This window comes from Herpailurus yagouaroundi, unplaced genomic scaffold (assembly GCF_014898765.1).
Source record: "Herpailurus yagouaroundi ecotype Mexico unplaced genomic scaffold, PumYag 214, whole genome shotgun sequence".
In the NCBI taxonomy this organism is placed as follows: Eukaryota; Metazoa; Chordata; class Mammalia; order Carnivora; family Felidae; genus Herpailurus; species Herpailurus yagouaroundi.
The window spans coordinates 744,539-767,970 of record NW_024412445.1 but is presented as its reverse complement, the minus strand read 5'-3'; the positions used below and the strand labels follow the sequence as shown (position 1 = coordinate 767,970).

General features: G+C 57.0%; 1 protein-coding gene across 3 annotated transcripts in view; it reads left to right on the top strand.

The window, feature by feature from the left end:
• The window catches only part of NUDCD3 (NudC domain containing 3), a 62,745-nt gene extending 46,723 nt beyond the window's left edge, over positions 1-16,022 (top strand). Inside the window, exons 4-7 of one of the 3 annotated variants that reach the window (XR_005784545.1) lie at positions 4,932-5,075; positions 12,422-12,610; positions 14,679-14,907; positions 15,903-16,022. Coding sequence is in view for 2 of the 3 variants with exons in the window: in XM_040454967.1 (XP_040310901.1) it covers positions 4,932-5,075; positions 12,422-12,610; positions 14,679-14,789 (444 nt within the window). In the remaining variant the exon portion in view is untranslated. Of the gene's footprint in view, positions 1-4,931; positions 5,076-12,421; positions 12,611-14,678 lie in introns of all 3 variants that reach the window. The other 2 variants (XM_040454968.1, XM_040454967.1) reach the window with 2 other exon arrangements.
• Positions 16,023-23,432: the final 7,410 nt, after the last annotated feature.

Here is a 23,432-nt window from a genome sequence, read left to right as displayed (position 1 = left end):
TGCACGTTGTGGCATGCTTCTTGCCATCCCCCTGGTCTCTGAAGCTCTGTTCAGTTTTTCATTGTTTCCTTTCTGTTCCTCAGACTGACTACTTTCATTTGACCTATCTTCAAATTTTCCACTTCTTTCTTCTGGCTGCTGTAATTGGCTTCTGAGACCCTCTAGTAGATTTTTTTTGCTTCAGTTCTTTTTCCCCCAGTTACTTTTGAATTCCAGAATTTGTATTTGGTTCTTTTAAAAAAGTAATATCTATCTCTTTATTGATTTTCTTACAAGATACTGTTCCCATATTTTCCTTTAGTTATTTATACATGGTTTTCTTTAGCTCTTTGAGTGTATTTACCATAGTTGATTTATAGACTTTCTACTAAGTTCATGTCTAGACTTCCTCAGGAATAGATTTTGCTTGTTTTTGTACATTGTGTATGGGCTGTCTTTGTTTTTTGTGAGTCTTACAATTTTTTTTGTTGAAAATTGGGCGTTTTAACTAACAATGTGGTAATTCTGGAACTCAGACTCTCCTTTTCTCCATGGTTTGTTGCTGTTGGTACTTGATGGAGTTCTTGTTTGATGACTTCTTTTCTTTTCTTTTCTCTTTTTTTTCTTTTCTTTCTCTCTTTCTCTCTCTGTCTCTCACTCTCTATTTCTCTCTCTCTCTCTTCTCTGTCTTTCTGTCTTTTTAAGAGAAAGAGAGAGAGAGAGCCCAGGAGCAGGGGAGGGGCACAGAGGGAGAGAGAATCTTAAGCAGGCTCCATGCCCAGTGCAGAGCCTGACGTGGGCTCGATCTCACAACCGTGAGATGATGATGTGAACTGAAATTGAGTCAGATGCTTAACTGACTGAGCCACCCAAGTTGCCCCTGATGACTTTTCTGAACTAATTTTCTAAAGTGTGTATTCTTTATCATGTGTGGCCAGTGAAGTCTTTATTTGGTGAGCTTAGTGATCAGCAAATGATTGGACAGACTTACTTTTTTTTTTTTTTTTTTTACATTTATTTATTTTTGAGAAACAGAGTGAGACAAAGCGTGAGCGGGGGAGGGGCAGAGAGAGAAGGAGACACAGAATCTGAAGCAGGCTCCAGGCTCTGAGCAAGTGGTCAGCACAGAGTCTGATGCAGGGCTTGCACCCGCAAACTGTGAGATCATGACCTGCGCCAAAGTCAGACGCTCAACCGACTGAGCCACCCAGGTGTCCCGATTGGACAGACTTTCTTAAACACCTAGAACCAGTGAATCTTTCTTCCATGGAGCTCCATGTACATATCGGGGCATGCCTTTAACACTTAGCCTCGCAGTTGAAAAGTCTGCCATAGACTCCATTTCCTGCTCATGCAGAGTCTCAAAGTCAGCTGGTGGTGAGGGGTTAGGGCCTCACCTAAGGATTTTTCCTAAGCTTGCACACGGCCTGCACATTCACGTGGCCCAAATGTTCAAAACCTCCATGAACATTGTATTCCCCAGCGTTTTTTTTGTTTGCCTCAGCTGTTATCCACTATTGCAGTCCACAGTGAAATTAAAATACTTGCCTGTAATTGTTTGCAGCAAACACTCTCTGGGGAAAAGGCTTTTCTGAGTCCATTCAAAACCAGCCTAACAGGTGGGATCTTCCAGGGAACTGTCACATAGGACAGGTACTCACAGTTCTTTAGGAATGGAGTTTTGAAGGAGCCCCAACCCCTTTCTGCTCTCTCAGGTGTGCCATACTGTGCTGGGAGCGTGGGTTACCAAGGGACTGGAGAGTGAGAATGGGTCTAGGGTAAGTTAGAAGGTCACAAAGCTTGTGTTGCTTGCATAAATGCTCTCTGGATTCCTGCAAACCTTTGGTTAGTTTCCAAAGTTTGGAAACTACATATTGACAGTTTTCACCAGTGTTCTTGTTGCTTTTTTGGAAGAAAGCTTTTTCAGGGTTTTACTCCATTATTTTCTGTTTCGGATCAGGAAATTTCTTGTGTAGCTTCTTGTTTTCCTGGTGTGTTTCTTGCTTTCTTTTTCTTGTAAAAAATAGTATGCTTTCATCATAACCTCAGAGCCACCCAGACTCTCTGGTACAGTGTATTGTCTAGAAACCACTTTCCTGAGGTCCTTTCACCTCTCATTCCAACCTGGGCCGATTGTGTTTGAGTTCTGTACAGCTCCCATCCAGGAGCTTCCTTTCACCACACTTCTAGATGAAATTCAGTATGTTGGGGATCTCTGTTGCACCTTCCTCTTCCCCCTCCCCCAGTTTTAGTAAGATATAATTGACATATAATGCTGTTACTAGCTCGGGTGTATAGAGTACTGATTTGAAGTCCGTGTGTATCATGGGATGATCACCATGGCAGGTTTGGTGGCCTCCTTTGCCATACGTAGTTACGGTTTTGTGTGTGTGTGAGGAGTGTTTCAGTTCTGCTGCCTTAGCAACCTGCGCACATGAGACAGGGATGTGAGCTGCGGTCACCAAGCTGTGCGGGAGATCTTCCTCTGGTTTAATTTTCTTCTCATTTTGCTGTGGTTTAGCCTCAAGGAACTTTCTCAAGATACGTTATAAATCCAGAGATCTCGAATGTTTTAAAATGTAGTTATTTTAAACCTCTGCTTATTCTCTGGTTTGGGTATGAATAGAAATCTAACTTCACGAAAATTCTCCACTTGGAAGATGGAAGGCATGGCCTGCTTGTGCTTCTGCATCCAGTGTAACTGATTCTAGAGATCTTCCATTCAGGTTCTTTGTGAGTAAACTTTTTTTCCCTGGGGAACTTTCGGGGCCTTAAACACCTGAGGTTATGAAACCACGAGTTTGTGTGAGTCATCTTTCATTCGTTCTGTGTAGCCCTCAGTGGGTTTTTTGTCAGCAGGCACGTTTTCCTTCAACTCTGGAGCATTGTCCCGTGGCTGCCGTGGTTTATGGCATGCCACACTGACCGCCTGATGCATCTTGTCTCTCCCTTGATGCTTTCCAGCCTTGCTGTTGGGAGTTTTATTTTAGCCTCTGTGTGTTTAGTATGTGTGAGCATTCTGTTCTCCTGTTTCTTTTTGCTTCCACACTCCTCTCATCTCTCTGAGGGTGTGTATTGGAAATATTTTGGGATTTCCTTTCTTCCTAATTAGTTCTCTAGTCTTTGTGTTCCATGCTGCAGATTTTCCTTCAGGATGCAATTCTGAGTTCCCTGGTTGTTTTTTATTTAAAAACCTATTTTCCACATTCTTTAGGGTAGGGGATGGTGTTGATGATTTTCTCCATATCGGTCTGGGGTCTGCTCCTCTCCCACCTAGGAGGGCTGAGGGGCTGGCCGCCCACATGGCCCCCACACACTGCCCGTCACACTGCTGACCAGGGTGTTTGGGATGGCGCCCCGCGCTGGTCTGGGCCACGGTGTGTTCTGTCCTTTCTGATGGGTCCTCCCCAGCACAGCCGTCCCCGGGCTGACCCTGACTCTGAGCTGCTTGGCGTCTGCCCTTCCTGCCTGCCGACTGCCAGCCGGAAGCCCCAGGTGGCCACGGCCCCCAGGTGCAGACCAGTCTTTTGTCCCTGCTCCACACTGTCTGTCCCCATGCTCGTGCTGGTCTCCCTGGAGCTGCTGGAAGCTTGTCTGTGCTGGTCTCCCACCTCCTCCCTTGTGCCGTCTGGGCTTTTCCTCTTTGTGCTTTGTTTCTGTGGGTCGCAGAGGCTGGGACATACTCACCCCTCCCAGAGTGACATCTCGAACTGGAAGCGTGTCCTGTCTGGGTCCCCTCGGTGCTTTGGCCCATCCCTTGTTGTGCAAGACCAGCAGCATGAGCAGCTTGCCCGAATTTGGAGATTACGGTTATGTAAGGCCGGCTGGGAGGATTTTATTAAAGTGAGCTTGCTCCTGGGGTGCCTCCACTGCAGCCCAGGTTCATGGTCAAGGACATCTGACGGGCCAGTGATTGGATCCCCCAGGAGTGTGCTGGGTGCCGGGTAACGCCGGGTTGTACCCGTGTCTTCACGGAGCTGGCCGAGTCGACAGTAAACCCTCCCAGAGGTTAGGTGCGGGGCAGTCGTGCCCACAGGATGCTACCCAGCCTGTGTGCGGACACGTGTGGGCAGTGGCTCACCCGTCCCCAGGTGCGGCCTGGAATTCTCCTTGTCTCCGAAAGCCAAAGTTGATGGAATGGCATCTTGCCACGGGCCATCTTCCACCTGAGGGTACTTCACGTTAGGTTACGGCAGTTAGGTTACAGCAGCCAAGCCTGAATATCTATCTGTGACTCTCAGAGTTTGTTTTCAACACTTTATGTTTAATGAGCACTTGTGGAGTCACATGGCGGGGGGGCGGGTGTCGCCTCCACACAGAACCGGATGGAGCCCACCCTTAGGAAGGCCTGGGTTCCCACCTCCAGTGTCCCTTCACCTGATGCATTCTTCAGGTGCGGTCACGAAAAGACTTTGCATTATAGACACAGATTTCAGAGTTTGAAAAGGGACAGGACTGGTTTGCTCTCCTCGTCCAGTTCGTGATCTAATGAACCTCCAGGGGTTTGGGAGCACTGGGTGCTGGCCAGCGAGGTGGGTGCCTCTCTGCTTGGTGCAGCCTTAGCAGCTCCTGGAAGAGGGCATGTGGGGGGGCTCTGCACCCCCTGCCAGACGGCGGGATGGGAGAGGGAGGCACACCCCAGCTGCGCCACCCACGCCTGCCTGCCGCGTGGGGCTCGGTCCCCTGATGGAGCAGGGGCTTTGGTGGGAAGCCAGTGGTTTTCCCCATGTCATCGTTGCGCACGTGGAAACAGAACTTGCAGTACATTTACTTGAAGGAGATTGATGCGCAGGCCTCCTCAGGTGTCCCTTGGTTGGGATGATGGACTTCGTCCAGCTGCCTGCTGCCCCTGGGTAGTCCTGTGTCGTGTTCTGGTCTGCACCCGGCTCCTGCTTTGGAGTGTGCTGGGCACCCATTGGGGTGCCAGGTGACTCCCTTCTCCTCGGTTCCAGGTCTCGGTGGCCCTGAGCAGCAGCTCCATCCGGGTGGCCGTGCTGGAGGAAGCTGGGGAGCACGTCCTCATGGAAGGGAAGTTCACCCACAAAGTCAATACTGAGAGCTCCCTCTGGAGCCTGGAGCCTGGGAAGTGCGTTCTGGTGAGTGTGGGCATCCATGCTGGGCTGCGGGAAGGAGTGGGGGCTGGGGGCAGTGGGGGGGTCCTGCAGTCTAGGGCGCCTCTCAGGGCACCTTTGCTGGCCTCGGCCCTACAGGCCCCGACCACTTGGCACTCTGAAGTGGAGCCACGTTAACATGAGACCCACGGTGGTCCGTCCTCGGGCACACGTGGTGGCTGCACTCGGTGAGCATGGAGAGGCTCCTGGCAGGGTCATCCCTGCATGGCAGAGCTCGCTTGGATGTGACCCCTGGTCCCAGAGGCTCCCGCTTGCCTGGTCCTGGGTCATGTCGGAGGCAGAGTCAAGTAAGGCGAGGATTGAGAGGCAGGTTGAATTTCCGGGATGCTGCACCAGAGGACGCAGAGCACAGTCGGACCGCTCGTTGGACAGCGGGGGTCTCATTGAGCCACTCGGGGCTGCAGAGCCCCAGCAGGAGCTTCAGTGTCCTGTTTACTGGAACCTTCCATGGCCCCGCCCCCTCTTTAGGGTCTTGGCCTGGTCGGTGGGTGCTGCCCAGCGGGACCTCGTATGGCACGGGTGCCTCACCAGACAGGAAGATACCAGGTCTTTGGACAAAACCTGAGGGTTTTAAAGGCACGTTCTTCACGTGTGCCAGAAAGGAAGGAAAGAAGAAAGCAAAAAAATGTGTGTTTCGGTTTTATGAAGATCAGCATCTTCGCGGGATGGGTGCCAGTGGGCCAGCCTGTCTGTGGGGACCGTCAGGGCCGTGGGGTGGAGAGGGGTCTGTCAGTGCTGGGGTGCTGGAGTCCCTTGGCACATGGGGCCCCTCCACGTGACGAGGACAACGGGTCGCAGAGCATAGGCCCCTCCACATGACAAGGACACCGGGTCGCAGAGCACAGGCCCCTCCGCATGACGACGACACCGGGTCGCAGAGCACAGGCAGGTCTGCTTGGCCCTTGTTCTGAACCTAGCTTTGCACGTCCTTGTCCTTGCGAGGCTTCTCTCTGTGAGACCGCCTCCCTCTCGTCAACCTGGGGCTCAGCCCTTCTGGCCGTCAGGCTGTGCCTCCCATCCCCCCCACCCCCCCAAAGCCATCCCTGCACCCGGCCATGTGGGCGGCGGTGTCTCCAGCTCCTCTCATTTGCAAAATACCTTCACGATAACGGCCTTACTTCCCACGGTCGTGGGAGGCACAGTCAGGGTCTCTTTGCCCCTCGCCCCATGACAGCTGCTGGCAGCTCCAGTGGCACAGGTGGAGCTGTGAGGCCAGAGCCCGTGGACAAGGGGTGCAGTGGCTCCAGAGCAGTGCCCAGGGTGAGTCCTGGTGGTACCGTTAGTGTGCTCCCCAGAGGAGCATGGCTGGGAAGCCCTCACCATGCAGTCTGTCTGCCCTGACACTTCCTCTGGGATGCACGAAACCATGTCCATACAAGGACACGCTGGCCTCACAGCCACTGTGACTGGTGTACCTGACATCACTGCTGTGGAAACATGCTGCTCATGACTCGGTAGCACGTCTCGTAATGGCTTTGCTTGGCAGAGGTGACTTTGACGTCCTCGTGGCCATGTTGTCTCTGTTTTGTGCGCGTGTGCCTAAGCGGGGCTGTGGCTGGGCCGGAGTGCGATTCATCGTCCTGGCTGCCACTTGCAAGCACACAGGGGGCCGGGCTCTCAGAGTGGCCTGGTAACACGGTAAACTCTCTGGAAGCTTGCTTTCTGGACACGGACCCTGCACCTGGAAGTGGCTCACCCGAGCTGAAGCCTGCCTGTTCCCTCCCTGTCGGCCTTCCCGCTGCAGGACGCCCAGGACGGGGCCGGGAGGAGTGCCTGTGGCCGGTTGGAGGCCTTCCTGTGGTCGCCCTCGCCATCCCGGAGCTGGTGCACTTGTTGCTGCCAGGAACACGGCTTTGAGGAGTTTTCCCTGTGGACCTCCTGCCAGCAGGGTCCATGTGGAAACCCTGGATCCCCGGGTGCCGGACAGGTCCCTCCCCACTGTCTGCAGAGTGCTTGGCTGTCTGTGCTGGAGCCACGTGTGTGCAGGCCTCACCGCCTGCCCGTCTGTCCCCAAGCTCACTCTTCAGCTCGGCCACGGCATGGCTGACGTGTCCTGCCCATGGGATGCAGTCTTTCCCCCGTGTCTCCTCGCTCCCGACCACAGGCCGTAGTCTGGGTTTGATAGTTCATCTGTCGGTGATGTTTGGGGTCATGCATCTGAGATGATACCGTGGCTCAGCTGTTCTGACACGTGAAGGCCCTGCTTGTGTTTGCTGCTGGGAACAAGCCCGTGTCGCTCAGGCATCAGGGGCAGACGGCAGGGCTGGCAGGGCCCCTCCTCTGGTCAGCATTGCCTGGCGTTGGGAACCTCATCAGCCATGGGAGCTCGGTTCCTCACCCTCGAGATAAGGCCGAGAGCCGTGGTCGGTCACTCTCGACATGTGGGCCGCTAAGGAACATGGTCAAGGGCCCCTCTCCTGAGGGCTGCAGAGGGCCCCACATGCCCTAGTGTCCTCACCAGAGCCTGGAACCTGCACGTGCTACCTCACGGGAGACGAGAGGGAAGTGTGAGACAGAGGAGGATGCGCAAATCAGTAGTAACATGAAGACAGGCAGAGACTGGGGCCACAGCCCGTCCCTGGACCCCTCGGGAGGGGCCGGCTGGTCTCACCCGGAGAGGGCAAGTGTCCCCCGCTGCCCTGGGGCAGTGGCACAGGCCTCGGGTGTCAGTGTGTCCACGAGGGCCTCACAGAGCAGGTGGGCACCCCAGGACTGCCTTCACCTCAACAGAGTCCTTGGTCCGCGCCCCTGACCTCCTGACAGTCGAGGCCGCCTGCTTCCCAGCCGCCCCCCTCGCCCAAGTGGTTGCTTTCGGAGCAGGCAGGGGCGGCAGCTAAAACCGGATGACAGCTCTTGCCTCCCTCCCTCCCACACTCGAGAATGCCTCTCAGGCAAGAGACATGAAGTCAGCGCCTCCCCCGACCGTTCTGTCCCAGAACCGCCCGGCACACTGTCCTCGGTTCCCCTCCAGGTGGTGCTGGTGGCTTGGTGCCGAGGGCCGGGGGCCGGGGCCAGGGGGAGGGTCTGGGGGTGGAGGGTTGAGATGCACCCCAGGCGTGGGTGGTCCATCAGCTGACCCTCTAGCCATTCAGGTTGGCTCAGCAGGTGCAGGGTGTTCTGGGGCCCATGTCTGCTCGGGGGACACGGGGGTGAGCATGTGTACATGCTGTGCCTCCGCGTGCTTGGATGACTGACTTAGGTCCTTAAGTTCAGTTCTCAGAAGCAGAGTTGCAGGCTGACTGTGGTCCTTGGCCGTTTGCCAGGGGCTCCCCCCCTGCGCTGTTTCTATGGTGACCTGGGTCCCTGTGTGTCCTGACTGCTGGTCCCCCTGCACTCCTTTCTCTCTCTCTCTCCCTCTGCTGGTGGGGATGTGGGTTTCTCAGGAAGGGCCTTCCCGTTGCTGTTTCCTCGCTGGTGGCCACCAGTGTCACAGAGAGCGTATCCTTCTTCCTCCCAAATGCAGGTTAAATAACGTTAGCATTTTGGTGTATGCCGGAAGCCTGAAAACCAGTCGCCAGAATGAAATGCAGGCCCTTGGCTTTCAGCACTCTCATCTCCCGGGGTCCTGGGAGTTTCTTGGGACAGTCAGCACCTTGGCACCACCACAGGTGTCCCTGAGCCCCAGCAGGGAGTGGGGGCGGGGGGCCAGGGCAGTAGGGATGTGCTGACAGGACCGGTGGGCCGTGCTCCCAGGGGACCCAGATACTGTCCCTCTATCCCGCAGAGACCCCGCTCAGCACCACCTGGCTGCCCTGTGCTTTCAGCACGTGGGTCCTCCCACCTCCCCCACACCTGCACCACACACTGTGGCCCTGTCCTGTTTGGCCCACGTGGTGCTTTGATTTGTAAGCTTAAAAAACTTGTGGACAACATGGAACACCAGGAGATTGCCCATCATGGCACCGCCTCCAGCAGGTTCTAGATGTGGATCCCGTCCCTCATGGTGCGCCTCCAGCAGGTTCTGGAAGGTTCTGGATGCAGATCCCCATCCCCTCACAGAAGCGCCTGCAGAGGGCAACTTCCTGTCATCTGTCCTGGGCTTGACACGCCTCCGCGGAGCCCCTGTCCACAGCTTTCATGGTTGCCTCCCCAGCCTGCACTGTCCAGAGGGCACCTCAGCAGGCACTTGGCCGCCTGCTTGGACACGGCTCTGCCATGGAGGGGGGTGGGGGAGGCAGAGGTGGTGACTCACCCGCACAGGTTGTGGGCGTTATGAGCTCGTTCATGTGGAGCTTGAAGTTTCTGTGAGGACATTTCAGGAAGCTGGTTCTGGGTCTGGGACCCAGTCTGTACAGGATCCTGGAGGGAGGCCAGGTAAGGGGGGGCATGTTACCAGGTGGCAGTGAGCTCGCCGGCCTGTCAAGCCAGGAGACTAAACACCAGCGTAGTTGGGGACGGGAGTGAGTGGGGGCCTTTGAAACACTGGGTGTCCAGGAGGAAGCTGTCGTGGAGGAGGAGGCCCCTGCCACCAGTGTGGGGAAGATGGGGTCAAGGAGGAATGCACAGAGCATGTGGCTGCATGACGTCTGTGCCTAAACGGGGGACATGCTAGGAGGGCACAGCGCCACCTTTGCTGTGTCCTGTTGGGGACGCTTCTCTGAGTTTAATCAGGAGGAAACACCAGACAAACCCCAAATGAAGAATGGTCTTTAGGAGAGGCCGCGGAATGTTCCAGTTGAGTGGGGACAGGACCCCAGCGCACATCCCGTGCTGGAGGGAAGGTGAGCTGCGGTTCTAGTAGAGGAAGGAGGTTCTCATGGAAATATCAGGGGTCAAGGGTCAAGGTGGTTCAGAAAAAAATCCTGGAGTTTGCTGTGTGTTACGCATGTCCTTAAACAGAGAGGGTTCGTGTGCAGACTCGTGATGATAAAGCATGTTGCTGGGAGGTCCGGGGAAAAGCGCACGGATGTGTTTGGAATTATTGCAAGTAAAATGTTCAAAAAACCATGATGGCAGAGAAACTTGAGAACAGGTGCTTGCACCCTCGGTCGTCAAGGACTCGTGACCCGGAGCTGCTGGCTGTGTGGCTGTGTGTTTGTCGGGGCTCAGGACGTACCCCCAGACTGCGTCTCCACAAACCTGATTTTTAGGAAAGTAACAATGTTACAGTGAAAAATCAAAACCCCACGTTGAGCCATCAGGCTCCTTTAGACCCAGGGCCTCGAGCTCTGTCCCAAGGGCGTCTCCTCAGCGCCGTCTTGTTTTGGCCACTGCAACGTGGATGTACCTCGAGGACACCATGCTGAGTGCAAGAGGCGGGGCACTGAAGGACACATGACGTGTTTCAGGGCCGGGAGGAGGGGCTGCTTGCGGGAACAGGGCTCCTTTTGAGGTGGTGACCCCGTTGCGGAACCGGATACAGGTGGAGGCTGTACAACACTGTGTATGCACTGACACAGACTCGTTGTCTTTAGTTTTTTGAAGTTTATTTATTTTGAGAGAGAGAGAGAGAATGAGTGGGGGAGGGACAGAGAGAGGGGGAGAGAGAATCCCAAGCAGGCGGCACACTACCAGTGCAGAGCCCAGCGTGGGGCTCCACCCGGTGACCCTGGGATCATGGCCTGAGCTGAAATCAAGAGTTGGACGCTTAACCAATGGCCACCCAGGCGCCTCCTGTGAGCTTCACCTCAAAAAGAATTTTTTTAAAGGTGGTGTTGGGATTGTTTTGGTTTTTGTTGGGTTTGCAAAGGGCCTGGGAGTGTTTGCTGTGTGGACCCAAGATGCGCGGGCAGTGCAGCCCACTGGGTTCTTTGTGTGCAGCATCAGCCCGTCCTATCCCCAGGCTGCACGGGGCCTGGTCATGCGTGCACACCTGCCCAGACACCCTGCATGTGGTTCGTGGTTTGGGTGAGAAGGGCTAGCGGTGGAGCCTGGGGCAGGGCAGGGCTGGCTTCTGGAGCGGCGGCCTCCAGGGTGTCTGCAGAGACCCCAGCCAGGGTGACAGCGGAGGGAACACAGAATGAGCCTAGAGGGCCTCTGTTTCCCGAGATGGATCAGCACCTTGGGCATCTCTCCAGGAACGATGAAGATGGAGTACGCTTCCACTCGGGAGGTTTTCGTTGCTTTGGAAGGAACACAGATTTGCACCTCAGTGAAGATTCTCAGTGTTGGGGCCTTGGCCGGGTCGGGTCCCCAGGCCCAAACTGAGGAGCAGAGTTCGTAAGAAGCCAGCTGAACGGAGCATCTGGAAACAAAATCCACCCCACACGCAGACCACGGCATTGGCGGGGAGAAGTCCTTCCTCTGCTGGGCTGGCAGGCGGGGGCGCTCAGAGCCCCACGCCCCCTGGGACAGTCGGTGCGGAAGAGGGGAGGCTTATTTCTGTTGTGCTGACGTTGATGCCACGCTGTCACCGTGCTGTGATCCTCTCACTTGTGGCCCGCCCTGTATCAGTGCCCACAGCCCGAATCCATCTCAGGGACCTCGCAAATGTCCCTGGTGGGGACCAGGTCTGGGTTTGTGGTGTCATGATCGCTCTCCAGCCAGTAACCCTCTTCCCAGGGTGCTGCCCCGACGTGGACCTGCTCTGGCTGCTGGCTGGTCACATCTGCTCTCCCACCTGGCCCTTTGGGTCATGACGGGTTTCAGGCCATTGGATGGTAAATGGACAGTGTGAGGGAGAGTGGGCTGCCCACTTGTCAGTTCTTGGCCACCAGTCCCCAGGAGGCGTGCAGTCTGGGCCCTCCCCGTATGCAGTCCCGACACTGGCATGTGCCGGGTGAGCCGGCAGGGCCGGGCCGAAGGATGTGGATAGAGGCTCCTGTTTGGGGTCCAGTGTATCCCTGGTGGTGCAGGGAGGCTGTGAGGGGGGCTGGGTGGGGTCCTGGGCTTCAGAGAGGATGTGGGGGGTGGGGCAAGGCCTGATCCCCCGGGCCCCTGACTGGTGCCCCGTCCCCCACACTGAGCCCCCTGCTGCCCGCCATGTGCTCCCTGACTGGTGCCCCCACACACACTGAGCCCCGTCCCCCCCACAGTGTGTCCCCTGACCGGTGCCCCACACACACACTGAGCCCCACCCCCCCATGTGCCCCCTGACCGATGCCCCCCCCCCACACACACACGCACTGAACCCGGCCCCCCCACATGTCCCCTGAGCGGTGCCCCCACACACACTGAGCCCCGTCCCCCCCATGTGCCCCCTGACTGGTGCCCCCGCACACACTGAGCCTGGCCCCCCCACGTGTCCCCTGACCGGTGCCCCATACACCCTGAGCCCCGTTCTCCCCCCCCATGTGCCCCCTGACCGGTGCCCCACACACACATGCACTGAACTCTGCACCCCCCTGCCCCCCCTGCCCCATGTGCCCCAGGTGAGCCTGAACAAGGTGGGTGAGTACTGGTGGAGCGCAGTCCTGGAGGGTGAGGAGCACATCGACATCGACAAGATCAATAAGGAGCGTTCCATGGCCACGGTGGACGAGGAGGAGCACGCGGTGCTGGATAGGCTCACCTTTGACTACCACCAGAAGCTGCAGGGCAAGCCACAGAGCCATGAGCTGGTAAGGGGGCATGTGGGGGAGGGGCTGTGCTGGGCAGGGAAGATCCGGTGGGGGCTGGTGGCGTGGCGGGGCTGTCCCTGCCGTGGCATAGCCGGTTGTCTGCTGGGTCCTCGCAGGCCGCTCTAGCCCGGTCGCCTGGTCTCTGTCTGGCATGGGGCGCGTGTTCCACACCTGGACAGAGCCCAGGTGGTGGGGCCACGACGGGCAGGTCCACACAGATGCGGTAACTCCACATGTGACCCTAGCTCTCTCCCTCCCACAGGGCTCATGGGAGTCTGACCAGGGGCCCCGCGAGGCCTCCTTCCAAGTCCCTTTGGAACAAATGTCAGAGGCCTGAGATGTCCGGGGGGCCGGCAGGAGGGGCCCCTTGTCCACAGAGGCCCACGCTGGGGGCAGAGAAGAGGGTGGGGTGGATGCATTCATTCATTCCCAAGAGCAGAAGAAAGGGTCACCTTTCTCAGGTTACTGTTTGCTCCCCTTGTTGGGAACCAGGACCCCAGTGTTTAAGGGGGCTGGACGGGTGAGGGGGTGTTGCTGGGCACCACAGCCACCCACATCCTAGGGTTTGTTTTCTTTTTCTACGTGCGTCACACACAGGAGCCCCCCAGTGGCGTTGAGATTCGGAGGTGTCCTCTGCGTCCTGGGGCGTTCACTGTGGTCCTGCCGATGTCGGGGGTCCACTGCTGGTGTGTCCCTTCTGCCTGCCCTGTCTTTATCCCCTCCTCCCCGTGCAGCCGGCTTTCCTGCGAGGGTCACTCGGAGCGCTGACTGCTGCATCCCGAGTGGGCTCCTGCCCCCAGTCTCCAAATCTTCTCTCAGCCGGGCTCCCTGATCACCAGGGCTCACAGGACAGGAGGGGAGGCTCTCAGTACCTCTTGGGCCGAGTCTTTGGCTGTGACCATGGAGTTTGCGGGCAGGGGACTTGTCTTTGTGCGAGTTTAGCAGCGGGGCTGGTTTAGTCACGTGACGGTCGCCTGTGGCTGGCGGATGAAAGCTGTGTGGACGTGGACCCCGAGGGAGTGTCTAGGGTCGCTGCCTGGGAGGGGGCCGGGTGCTCAGGCCCGAGGGGGAGCAGGGGACCCTTGCTGACAGGCCCAAGGCCAGGCAGCCGACGGGGAAGTGTCTGAAGAGCTTTGAAGATGCTGCCGACTCGTGGGATGAGCTCTGTGCCTGGAGTTGGAGGGGAGTCCAGACGGACTTGTGTGCTGGACAGCATGCTGGCCCCGGGGCACGAGCGATGCTTTCTGGGCACCTTCAGCAGGCACGAGGGAGCCAGGGGCCACACGTGCCCCTCTCCCGGGTGAGACCCTAGTGAATGAGTGGCACAGGCTCTGCTGTCTGGGACGCGCCCGGGCTTGGTGGGGATTCGGGGAGGAGTATGTGCAAACGAGGGCCATCCCTGCACGCGGCCATGGGGGAAGCACGGTGTGGGGGGTGGGTTTGGGCCACAAGGAGAGTGCGAGGGCCGCAGGCAGGCTGTGCCGGGAGCAGGGGAGGCTCAGAGGTGCTGAAGCCGCGCACAGCTGTGGACAGCTCAACTGGTGGCCTCTGGAGGAAAGCTGGTCCCTGGGAGAAGGGCGATGTGTGGGGCCAGAGATGCAGCAGGGCTGACTGGTGGCTCCCCGTGAGGGCCCGGGGCAGGGCTGGTGTGGGGAGTGGGCTCAGGGCCTACCCCGGAGACGCAGGGCCCATGCAAGTCATGTCCAGCGTGGAGAGTGTATGACTGAGAAGAGGGCTTGAAAGGGGGTGGCAGGAGGGAGTTGGAGCTAAAGCAGTGGGTGGGGGGCCCATCGTACCCACTCTGTGTCGGCTGGGGCTGGCGTCCAGGTCCCTGGTGCGAGTCTGATGTGCTCGCCCCTGCTCCGCTGTGTTTAGTGACGGGGAAGAGTGGTCCCAGTCAGGACAGTCCCTCAGCCTCATTGGACACCAGGGTTTCTCCCCCTGCCCTGTGTGTGGGGCGTGTGCGTGGGGGCCTGCGGTCGCCCAGGCAGGTCCTCCTGTGGAGGAGGCCGAGTGAGCACTGCTCTGGGCTGTGCGGCTAACCTCTGTGTCTGTTTTCTGTTTGTAGAAAGTCCATGAGATGCTGAAGAAGGGGTGGGACGCAGAAGGCTCTCCCTTCCGAGGCCAGCGATTTGACCCAGCCATGTTCAACATCTCCCCGGGGGCCGTGCAGTTTTAGCGCCCTGGCGCCCTCCCGCAGGGGCTCGCCGTCTGGTTGGCCCCTGCCAGCCTTTCTCTCAAGGGTGAACCCGTGGCTCCCAGCCCCGCATCTCCAGACTGTTCCGGAGCAGTGTGGGGTGAGCGGGCCGCTGGCCCCCCCCCCCCGCTCTCCCCTCGCGGCGGTGCGCGCTCTGCTTGCTTTCCCCGGGGGGGGGGGGGGGGGGGGAGGTGCTGGGCCAGCACCCCCAGGTGCAGGGGGCACGGGGTCCGAGCCTTGACTTGACTCTGGGCACGCACGTGTGGTCTCGCTTGGCCTTTGTGTGTGTCCGCTGCCTGCTCAGACCCGTTGAGGAGCAGAGTAGGGTCTTGGTCGCCGCTTGGGGACGTGGGCCACAGGCGCAGCAGGAACTGTCCTCTGATGTCCTCCTGTGGACCCGGTCCTTGTAAGAGAGCCGACTGGGCGTCCTCGGGAGATCACAGAGACCACGATGCGCGGCCCCTCCTCTTCCACTGAGCCCAGGGCCACTGCCACCTCTGCTCTGCCAGCCCCGTGGCCGTCGCCGTGGGCCACCCTCGTGGGCTCTGCCCTTGGGGCTGGGGAGAAGGACTCCTTCTGGGGGTGGTCCTTCAGGAGACCCCTCCTTTCACCTGAGTAGCTGGGAGCTGGCATGTCACAGTCGTGTGGGGACAGGTTTCTGGCTCAGGGTGGCCAGAAGTGGGTGGGGAACCCCTGAGTCTCCTGATCGACCAGGCATCAGGTGGCTCTGGTGCCATCGAGGGCATCGCCAAGCTGCTGAGACCCCTCTTCAGGCCCCCTGGATTTGCACGCCTGTGTGTTGACGTGCGCGTGTGAAAACTGTTGGTGAGGGTGTGCTACTTGGGAGATGGGGGGGCCGTGGACTCTGTGGTCACGTGTCTTCCTTTGCCCGACTTTGTTTTCAGTGTTGCGTTTCTGCCCACCCTGCCTGCCGTGACCATGTCCCACCCGCGTCTGGGAGCGGCCGGTGGGGCCAAGGCACCTGTCCACGTGGCTGCTGCTGGGCCACCCTTGCCCTTCCATTGGGCGTCCTCTGCCCCTCGCTGCTGGCCTGGGCCCTGGAGCCCGTGCAGCCTGCGTGTTTTCTCTCTTTAGACACGGCAGCCGCAGACCGGCTACTGAGCTCCGTCAGCGGAGGTCCGAGGAACCGCGGGGTGCCTGCCTGCGAAGTCCCCCTTCTCCAGTGTCTGTTTGCAATAAATCTGTATTTAAGCACTTCAGGGTCCCTGTGTGTCATTTGAGACGTTGTCTGTGTGTGTGTGGAGGTTTCTGGGACTCCAGCCACAAGGTCCTTGGCTCATGTCCACTGCAAACCACCGAGAACGCCTCGGTGTCTTGTGAGCCAGGCTGGTCTCTGACCTGTGGTTTTCGGAAATCTGATGAGTTTTGGATCAAGAGAAAAGGATTGTAGCTGCAGGGCCCCCATCTGTCTGCGGCAGGTTCTGGAAACCCAGGGTGAGCAGAGACCCTGCTCTGCACTGTGGCCAGTGGACCCTCACGCCCACGTTCCTGTGCACTCTGTCGCGGGGGGGACCGCACTCAGTGGGCAGGGCTGGCGCTGTTTCCTGGTTTGCGATTTTTGAACCAATGGAGGGGGCACGTGACCCCATTACGCACAGATGCCCAGGGCCAGAGATAACCCGCCAGGGAGGAGTGGCCCCATCTTTCACGTTTGCCCCAAGGTGTGTGGGAGGGGGAACAGGGTCTGCGATCTGTGTGGAAATGCGTCCATGGGGCCGTAGCTCTTGCACAAGGACATGTGTGCCCAGAAACGTCTGCCCCACAGGCAGGCCCAGCTGCTGCCTGTGAGTCCCCTGGACAGCAGGTTGGCGCTCATGTGGACATGGTGGGGACGCCACGGTCCTGTGTTGACACTGTCACGGCTTCGGGGGGTGGAGGTGTGGGGAGTTAACCTCTGTCACTTCAGGCTCTGCTCCCCAAGCGCCCAGCCGCACCAGCCTGGCAGTGTTCTTACCTGGCGGGGTTCTTTACGGTCGGCCTGCCCACGCAGGTCTGCCAGAGTGCGGCACCTCCTGGACGGGGTCGGGACAGGACCAGGTGCGCGGACACTGCAGCCCATGCTGGGAGAGTCTGGGCTCCCGGGACTCAGTGTTGTTCGTGTCGAGGGGAGGGGGTCACACAGTGGGATGGGGGCACACCCCTGCTGTGGACAGCAAGCCTGGCAGCCTGACGTGGCTGTCCTGGGTAACTGGTGTCCTGCCAGGCAGACCTGAGACCTCCATCCTGGAGAAGGAGCCCAGGCCTGGCCTCCTGCTTCCCAGGCTTGTTTACCAAAGCCGGATGGGCTCTTTTCGGTCCACACAGTGTGGGAGGCCTGCAGAGGTGACACCCCTGAGGCTGGAGCTAGTGCCCGCTCCTGCCCCATGCCCTGCGGGGCCCACCGGCCTCTGCTGTACACGTGGCACTGGCCTGGCAGTGGCCGGGCACTCTGCAGGTGGGGGTTAGGCCCCCGGCGTCATTTGCCGACAGAACCCCCACAGCCCAGACGTTCCAAGAGGGGCCCCTGAGATGTGGCCGACCACTTCCTAATCTGGGTCTGGGCCAGCTGCTCTCCTGGGGCTCCTCCCTAAGGAGGGGTTCCAGTGTAGGTGTAGAGATGGTGGGGCCAGAGGCCAGGGGGAGCCCACCCGTTGGGCAGAGTAGTAAGGAAGCTGGCCAGGTCAGGACCATCCTGTGGCCTGGGGTGTGGCCCCCAGTGGGCCGTAGTGGGGAAGTGCAGAGCCATCCAGGGTGTGCTGTCCTCAGAGGGGTTGATAGCAGCCACAGGGGGGCCTGGGGACAGGAGACCTTAGACCGGGGCTCAAGATGCTAGCAGAGGCACTGAGGGAGGAGGAGGCAGGGACTTGGAAGGAGAGAACGGTCCTTGGCCACGAGGTTTTCCCTCACCCAGACAGGTGACCTCTCCCCATTTAAACCGACACTTTGGGCCCACGTGGTGAGGGAGGGAGTGGGCAGGGGGGCGTATTGCCCACCCTGTCTCTACTTCTGGTGGGGAAGGGGGCAGGGCCCGCCCCTGCCTCCTGGAGCGCCAGCATCCTCAGGGACACCTGGCAGGGTCAGGACTGCCCCGCAGGCCAGGTGCGTCCCTGTCCTGGTCTCTGGATGGGTCAGGTGTGTCAACCCCCTCAGTTAAGGGGAGGCAGGCCGTGTTTCTGGAGCACCGGGCACACTAGAGGTCACAAAGTGCATCCTGGGACTCGGCAGGGATTGTCATTGCCCCTGATAGTCACAGGACAGTGTGCACTCTGTGTTTACAGTTGAGTACGCAGCCCTGTAACCAGAACCCTGGGTTACCTGGGCTCGTGATCCAAATAAAGCACAAAGATCTGGGGTGAACGCGACTGAGGATGGATTCTGCAGGCCAGAAGAGCCCCCAGTGCACCCCAGGGCTGGGACAAGGGGTGGTGAGGTCTGCTCACCTGCCGGGAAGGTGCAGGTCAGGGCCCAGGTGCAGGATGGCAGTCCTCCAAAGCTCCCTACTGACCCCTGTGGGGGCGTTGTGGCCCCTGCAGAGGTGGGTGCACCTGAGGGTCTCCCCAACCTCACCCCAGGCCAGAGGGTACCACGGAAGTGTGGAGAGGGCCCCTTGCTCCTCAGTTTCCGCAAGAGAACCCTGTCAGTGCCTGTGGCCCCTCTGGGGGTCCCACAAAGAGGGCTCAGCACTGGGGGACGCACTGTCTGCTGCCCCCTTGCCTCCAAGAGCCGGACCTCCCACCCACCCTGGACCCTCCAGACTCCTGCCCCCTTGGGAGCTGGACCACGCCCCAGACCATCTTCCTTGGACCCTTGACCCCACCTTCCTCAACTGTACCCTTGTGACACCAGAGAGTCTGACAGCCACCACCAGCACCCTGTCCTTCAGGGACCCCCACTGCTGGGCCTGGTTCCCTCGGCCCCCTCCCCACCTCCTCCCCCACCTCCAGGTGGGAGGTGACCTGGCAGCCATGGCCACAGCTGTCAAGAGGCCACAGCTTTTAAAATGTGGTCAAAGCCCCAAACCTAAAGCTCACCGGTTAACCGTGTTCGAGTACGCACCTCTGTCACCACTGTCTGTCCTCAGATCTTTCTCATCGTCCCAAAGTGAAACTCACACCCATCAAACTATCTGCATTTGTTGCTGGCGTTGAAAGGGAGATTTTACCCAAGTTCCGGTTTCTGGGCGCTCTTGTAACCTTGGGAGCCAGGGAGTGCTGGGGCGGGGGATCTGGCAGGCAGAACTGACCAGCATGGCCCCACCACTGCACCAGGCAGTGGGGAGGGGGCACCGTTGTGACCCCAGCTGACCTGGATGGGGCAGAGCCAGCTACCCTGGCAGAGGGAAAGCCCAGATAGTGTGTAGGGGGCTGGAGGGCCAGGGCAGGAATGTGCTTGGGGCACAGGGGCCAGAGCCAGGGGCCTGGGGTGCAGACCGGCTCTGGGATTTAGGTCCCGGGCAGAGGTGGGGGCTGGGCTGCAGTTCCCGCCCACCCAGGACAGGTGAGGGGCCACTCAGAGCGGGGGCTGCCAGGGTGGGGGGAGGTGGCCAGCAGCACAAAGCCCCCCACCCAGAACCGGGGCTATGTCCCCTGACTGTGCTAACAGGGACTACAGCCAGGTGGTAGCCCTGGGATGAGGTGGTCCTGGACTATCCAGGGGCCCCGTGTCCTCACAGGCAGCCCCTTGGGCAGGAGGGGCCAGGTAGTAGAAGGAGACATGGCTACAGAAGTGGGTGTGGGGGTGATGTGCTTCAGGGATGGGGCGGGTGGCCTCTGGATGGTGGGGGGTGGGGATGCTGCCCCTCCTGATTTCAGACTTCTGACCTCCAAACTAAGGACAACTTGTGTTCTTAAGCCCCTGAGCCTGCCGGCTACAGCAGCCCCAGAAACTCCTGTGGGAGCGGCAGGGAGTGGGGGGAGCTGTGACCTTGGGGGCCGGGGGTTTCTGCACGCGTATTTGCCCAGTGGTGCTGGAGGGATTGCCCCCTATGGCTGTTGCTTCCCTCCTGGATCCTGTCTTACCCGGTCCCAAGCCAGCACAGCCTGGCCTGTAGGGTGGTCGCCAGCTGACCTCCTGGTCCACCTCCCTCCCTCCCTGTCAGCGCAGAGCCCGACGCGGGGCTTCAACCCATGAGAGCTTTGAGATCATGACCTGAGCTGAAGTCGGATGCTTAACCGACTGGGCCACCCAGGCGCCCATAAAAAAAATTGTTTTTAATGTTTATTTGGAGAGGGAGGGAGAATCCCAAGCAGATTCCGAGCTGTCCGCGCAGAGCCGGACTCGGGGCTCGATCCCACAAACTGTGAAATCATGGCCAAGAGTCAGACACTTAGCCAACTGAGCCACCCACGCACCCCTGGGGTTAACTCTTGATTTCTGACGTTGAGATAATTATATGGTTAGCCCTCCAACAGCACAGGTGGTGACGCTGTATAACCTGGGACCCTCTGAACTGACTACTGATGGTCCACTGTTGACTGGACCCTTACCAGTAGCGTAACGGTCAGTGAACCTGTGTTTTGTGTGGTCCGTTATTACATGCTGTATTCTCACAATAAAGGAAGCCAGAGAAGAGAAAGTGTTATTAGGAAAACCAGAAGGAAGAAAAAATAACATTTACAATTCTGTGCTGTATTTATCAAAAAAATTTACGTATAAATGGATCTGCACAATTCAAACTGTGTTGTTTGAGGGTCAAAGGAGTCTGTGGCGTGTCCTGGGCCCCGTTCACTCAGCCCCTCCCCCAGTGGCTGCAGGACAAGGGCAAGCCAGGGGACTGACTGGACAGCCCACGGAACTCGGATTCCCAGCGCTATGCGTCCCCAAGCGTGTGCAACGCTGTGGTTTCATCACATGACGCTCTGTGCATCTGCTCTGTTCATCATGGGGTGGCCACAGGCTCCTGGACCCCTGGGAACCCCCGTCAGTTCTCAGCCACCGCCATTACGGGCGTGCTGAAGGCTGTGCTCCTGGATCACGTGGTACTTCCCTGAGACCGCCGTTCTCAGCTCGAGTTCATGCCAGCCGTGTGAGTCAGGAGCTGACTCCTTGCCGCTGCTGGTGCGAGGCCCTGGACAGGAATGGGCCGCGCACGGGGCCCAAGACGTTCTGGTTCCCAGTTTGGTCTATTAAATTTTTTTTTTTAAATCTTTATTTATTTTTGAGAGACAGAGACAGAGCATGAGCAGGGGAGGGGCAGAGAGAGAGGGAGACACAGCATCCGAAGCAGGCTCCAGGCTCTGAGCTGTCAGCACAGAGCCCGATGTGGGGCTCGAACTCACGAACCCTGAGATCATGACCTGAGCCGAAGTCGGACGCTCAACTGACTGAGCCCCCCAGGTGCCCCTCCAGTTTGGTCTATTAAATAGAGCTGCTCTGAGCGTTCACGTGGAGGCTTTTTGTGTGAACACAAGTTTTCATTTTGAAACCAGCCACTGCTGGCCGTGAGCCACCCAAAGTGGGCACCTCTAGAAGGTGGGAAAGGCGAGGAGAGGGGTTCTCCCCCAGGCCCTCCAAAGCAATCAGCCCTGTGGACACAGACTCTAGTCCCGTCTCAGGCTCCTGCCTTCCAGGACCATCAGATAATAGCTGTGTTTTCTCAAGCCGCTGAGTTGCTAGTACTTTGTCACGGCAGCAGCAGGACGCTAATTCGGGCAACCTCTGCGACAGGTGTGTGCTGGCGTGTCGCCAGGCTGGCAGCTGCATTTCCCCGGTGGCCGGACGGCTGGCCTTGTCCGGAGCTCTCCAGCCGCGCGTCTTCCTCAGTGAAATGTCTGCCCTGTCTTTTGCTTGGTTTCTAATTGGATGGATTGTTTTAATGCTAAGTTTTAACAATTTAAAATATATTCTAGATAAAAGTCCCTTGTCAGATGTGTGATTTGCAAGCAGTTCCTCGTAGTCTGGAATTAGTCGTCTTAGCCTTTTATCTTATTCTTTCTCAGAGCAAAGTTTTTAATGTCATGAGGTCCAATTTATTGAACTTTCCTTTTATGAATGATGTTTTCAGTGTCTAAAAGAGTCTAAAAAATCTTTGTGTGGATCTCAAAGATTTCTCCTGTTTCTTTTTTCTCTGAGTCTTATAGTTTGTGTTTTCATTGAAGTCCATGATCCATTTTGAGTTCATTTTTGTCAAGCGTGAAGCTTAGGGTCAGGTTGGCCTATGATAGTCCAGTTTCTCTGGCATGTATTGAAAAGACTCTTTCCTTCCCTGAATTGTTTTTGCTCCTTTGCTGTAAATTAACTGGACGCAATTATGTGGATTGGCTTCTGAGTCTTCAGCTCTTTTCCACAGCTCTGTGTGCCCGCCCCCCACCAGCACAGCCCTGCCTTCCTCCCTGGAGCGGTGTGCTCAGCCCTGACCCTGTGGGTGCTATCCTTCTTATTCATCATTGTTTCGGTTATTCCAAGGTCACTCCCTTTTCCTATAAAGTTTAGAATCAGCCTCTTTGTGTCTACAAAAAAATCTCACTGGGCTTTTGGTAAGAACTGCATTGAAACTGGACCAGTTTAGGAGGAATCACCATCTTTGCCATGTTAAGTCTTCCGATCCTTGAACATGGTATGTCTCTCCCAAGCTGTTAGATCTTCCGTTTCTTTCATGGGTGTTTGTAACTCTCCTCATGTAGATTCTGTACACATTTTGCTAGATTTTTTTTTTAAATCCTATTTCTGTAAGTATAGTTTATGTTTTTAATGTTTATTTATTTGGGGAGAGAGAGAGGGAGGGGCAGAGAGAGAGGAAGAGTTACAATCCCAAGCAGGCTCCACGCTGTTATCACAGAGCCCAATGTGAGATCATGACCTGAGTGATATCAAGAGTTAGACGCGTCACTGGGTTAGAGCCACCCAGGCGCCCCACATTTTGTTAGATTTATGCCAAGTGTTTTGTGTTCTTTGGACCAATTAGTAGTGGTGGAATTGCATCTTTACTATTGGTTTCCTCATTTGTTGTTAATATACAGAAATGAAATTTACTTTTGTCGGTTTGGTATCTTGTGAGCTTACTCCATTCGTTTATTGTAGGAGTTTTTGTACATTCCTCGGGATTCTGTTTTCTATGTAGTCTATCATGTCATCCACAAATAAAGATAATTTTATGTCCAATCTGGAAGCTTTTTGCTTAATTATACGTCCTTATTGCAGGGGCTAGAACTTCCAGTACTATGCCGGGCAAGAGTGGCAAACCCAGACTTGCTTGCCTTGTACCAGACCTTAGATAAGCATCCAGTTTTTCACCATTACCTATGATGTTAGCTTTAGGGTTTTGGTAGATGCTGTTCATGAGGTTGAGGAAACCCATCTCTGTTCCTAGTGTGCTGAGAGTTTTTTCATGAATGAGTTTTGAATTTTGTCAAATGTTTTTTTTTTCTGTATAAATTTATATGATAATATGATCTTTTCCTCTTTAACTTGTTGGCATGGTATATTACAATGATTGATTTTCGAATATTGAACCTGCCTTGCATACTTGGAATGACTCACATTTGATCTATACCCTGCTGAATTCAATTTGCTAATATTTTATTGAGGATTTTTTTATGTGTAGAAGTTGACAAGAGATTTGTCTGTGGTTTTGTGTGTCTTTCTTTCTTTCTTTCTTTCTTTCTTTCTTTCTTTCTTTCTTTCTTT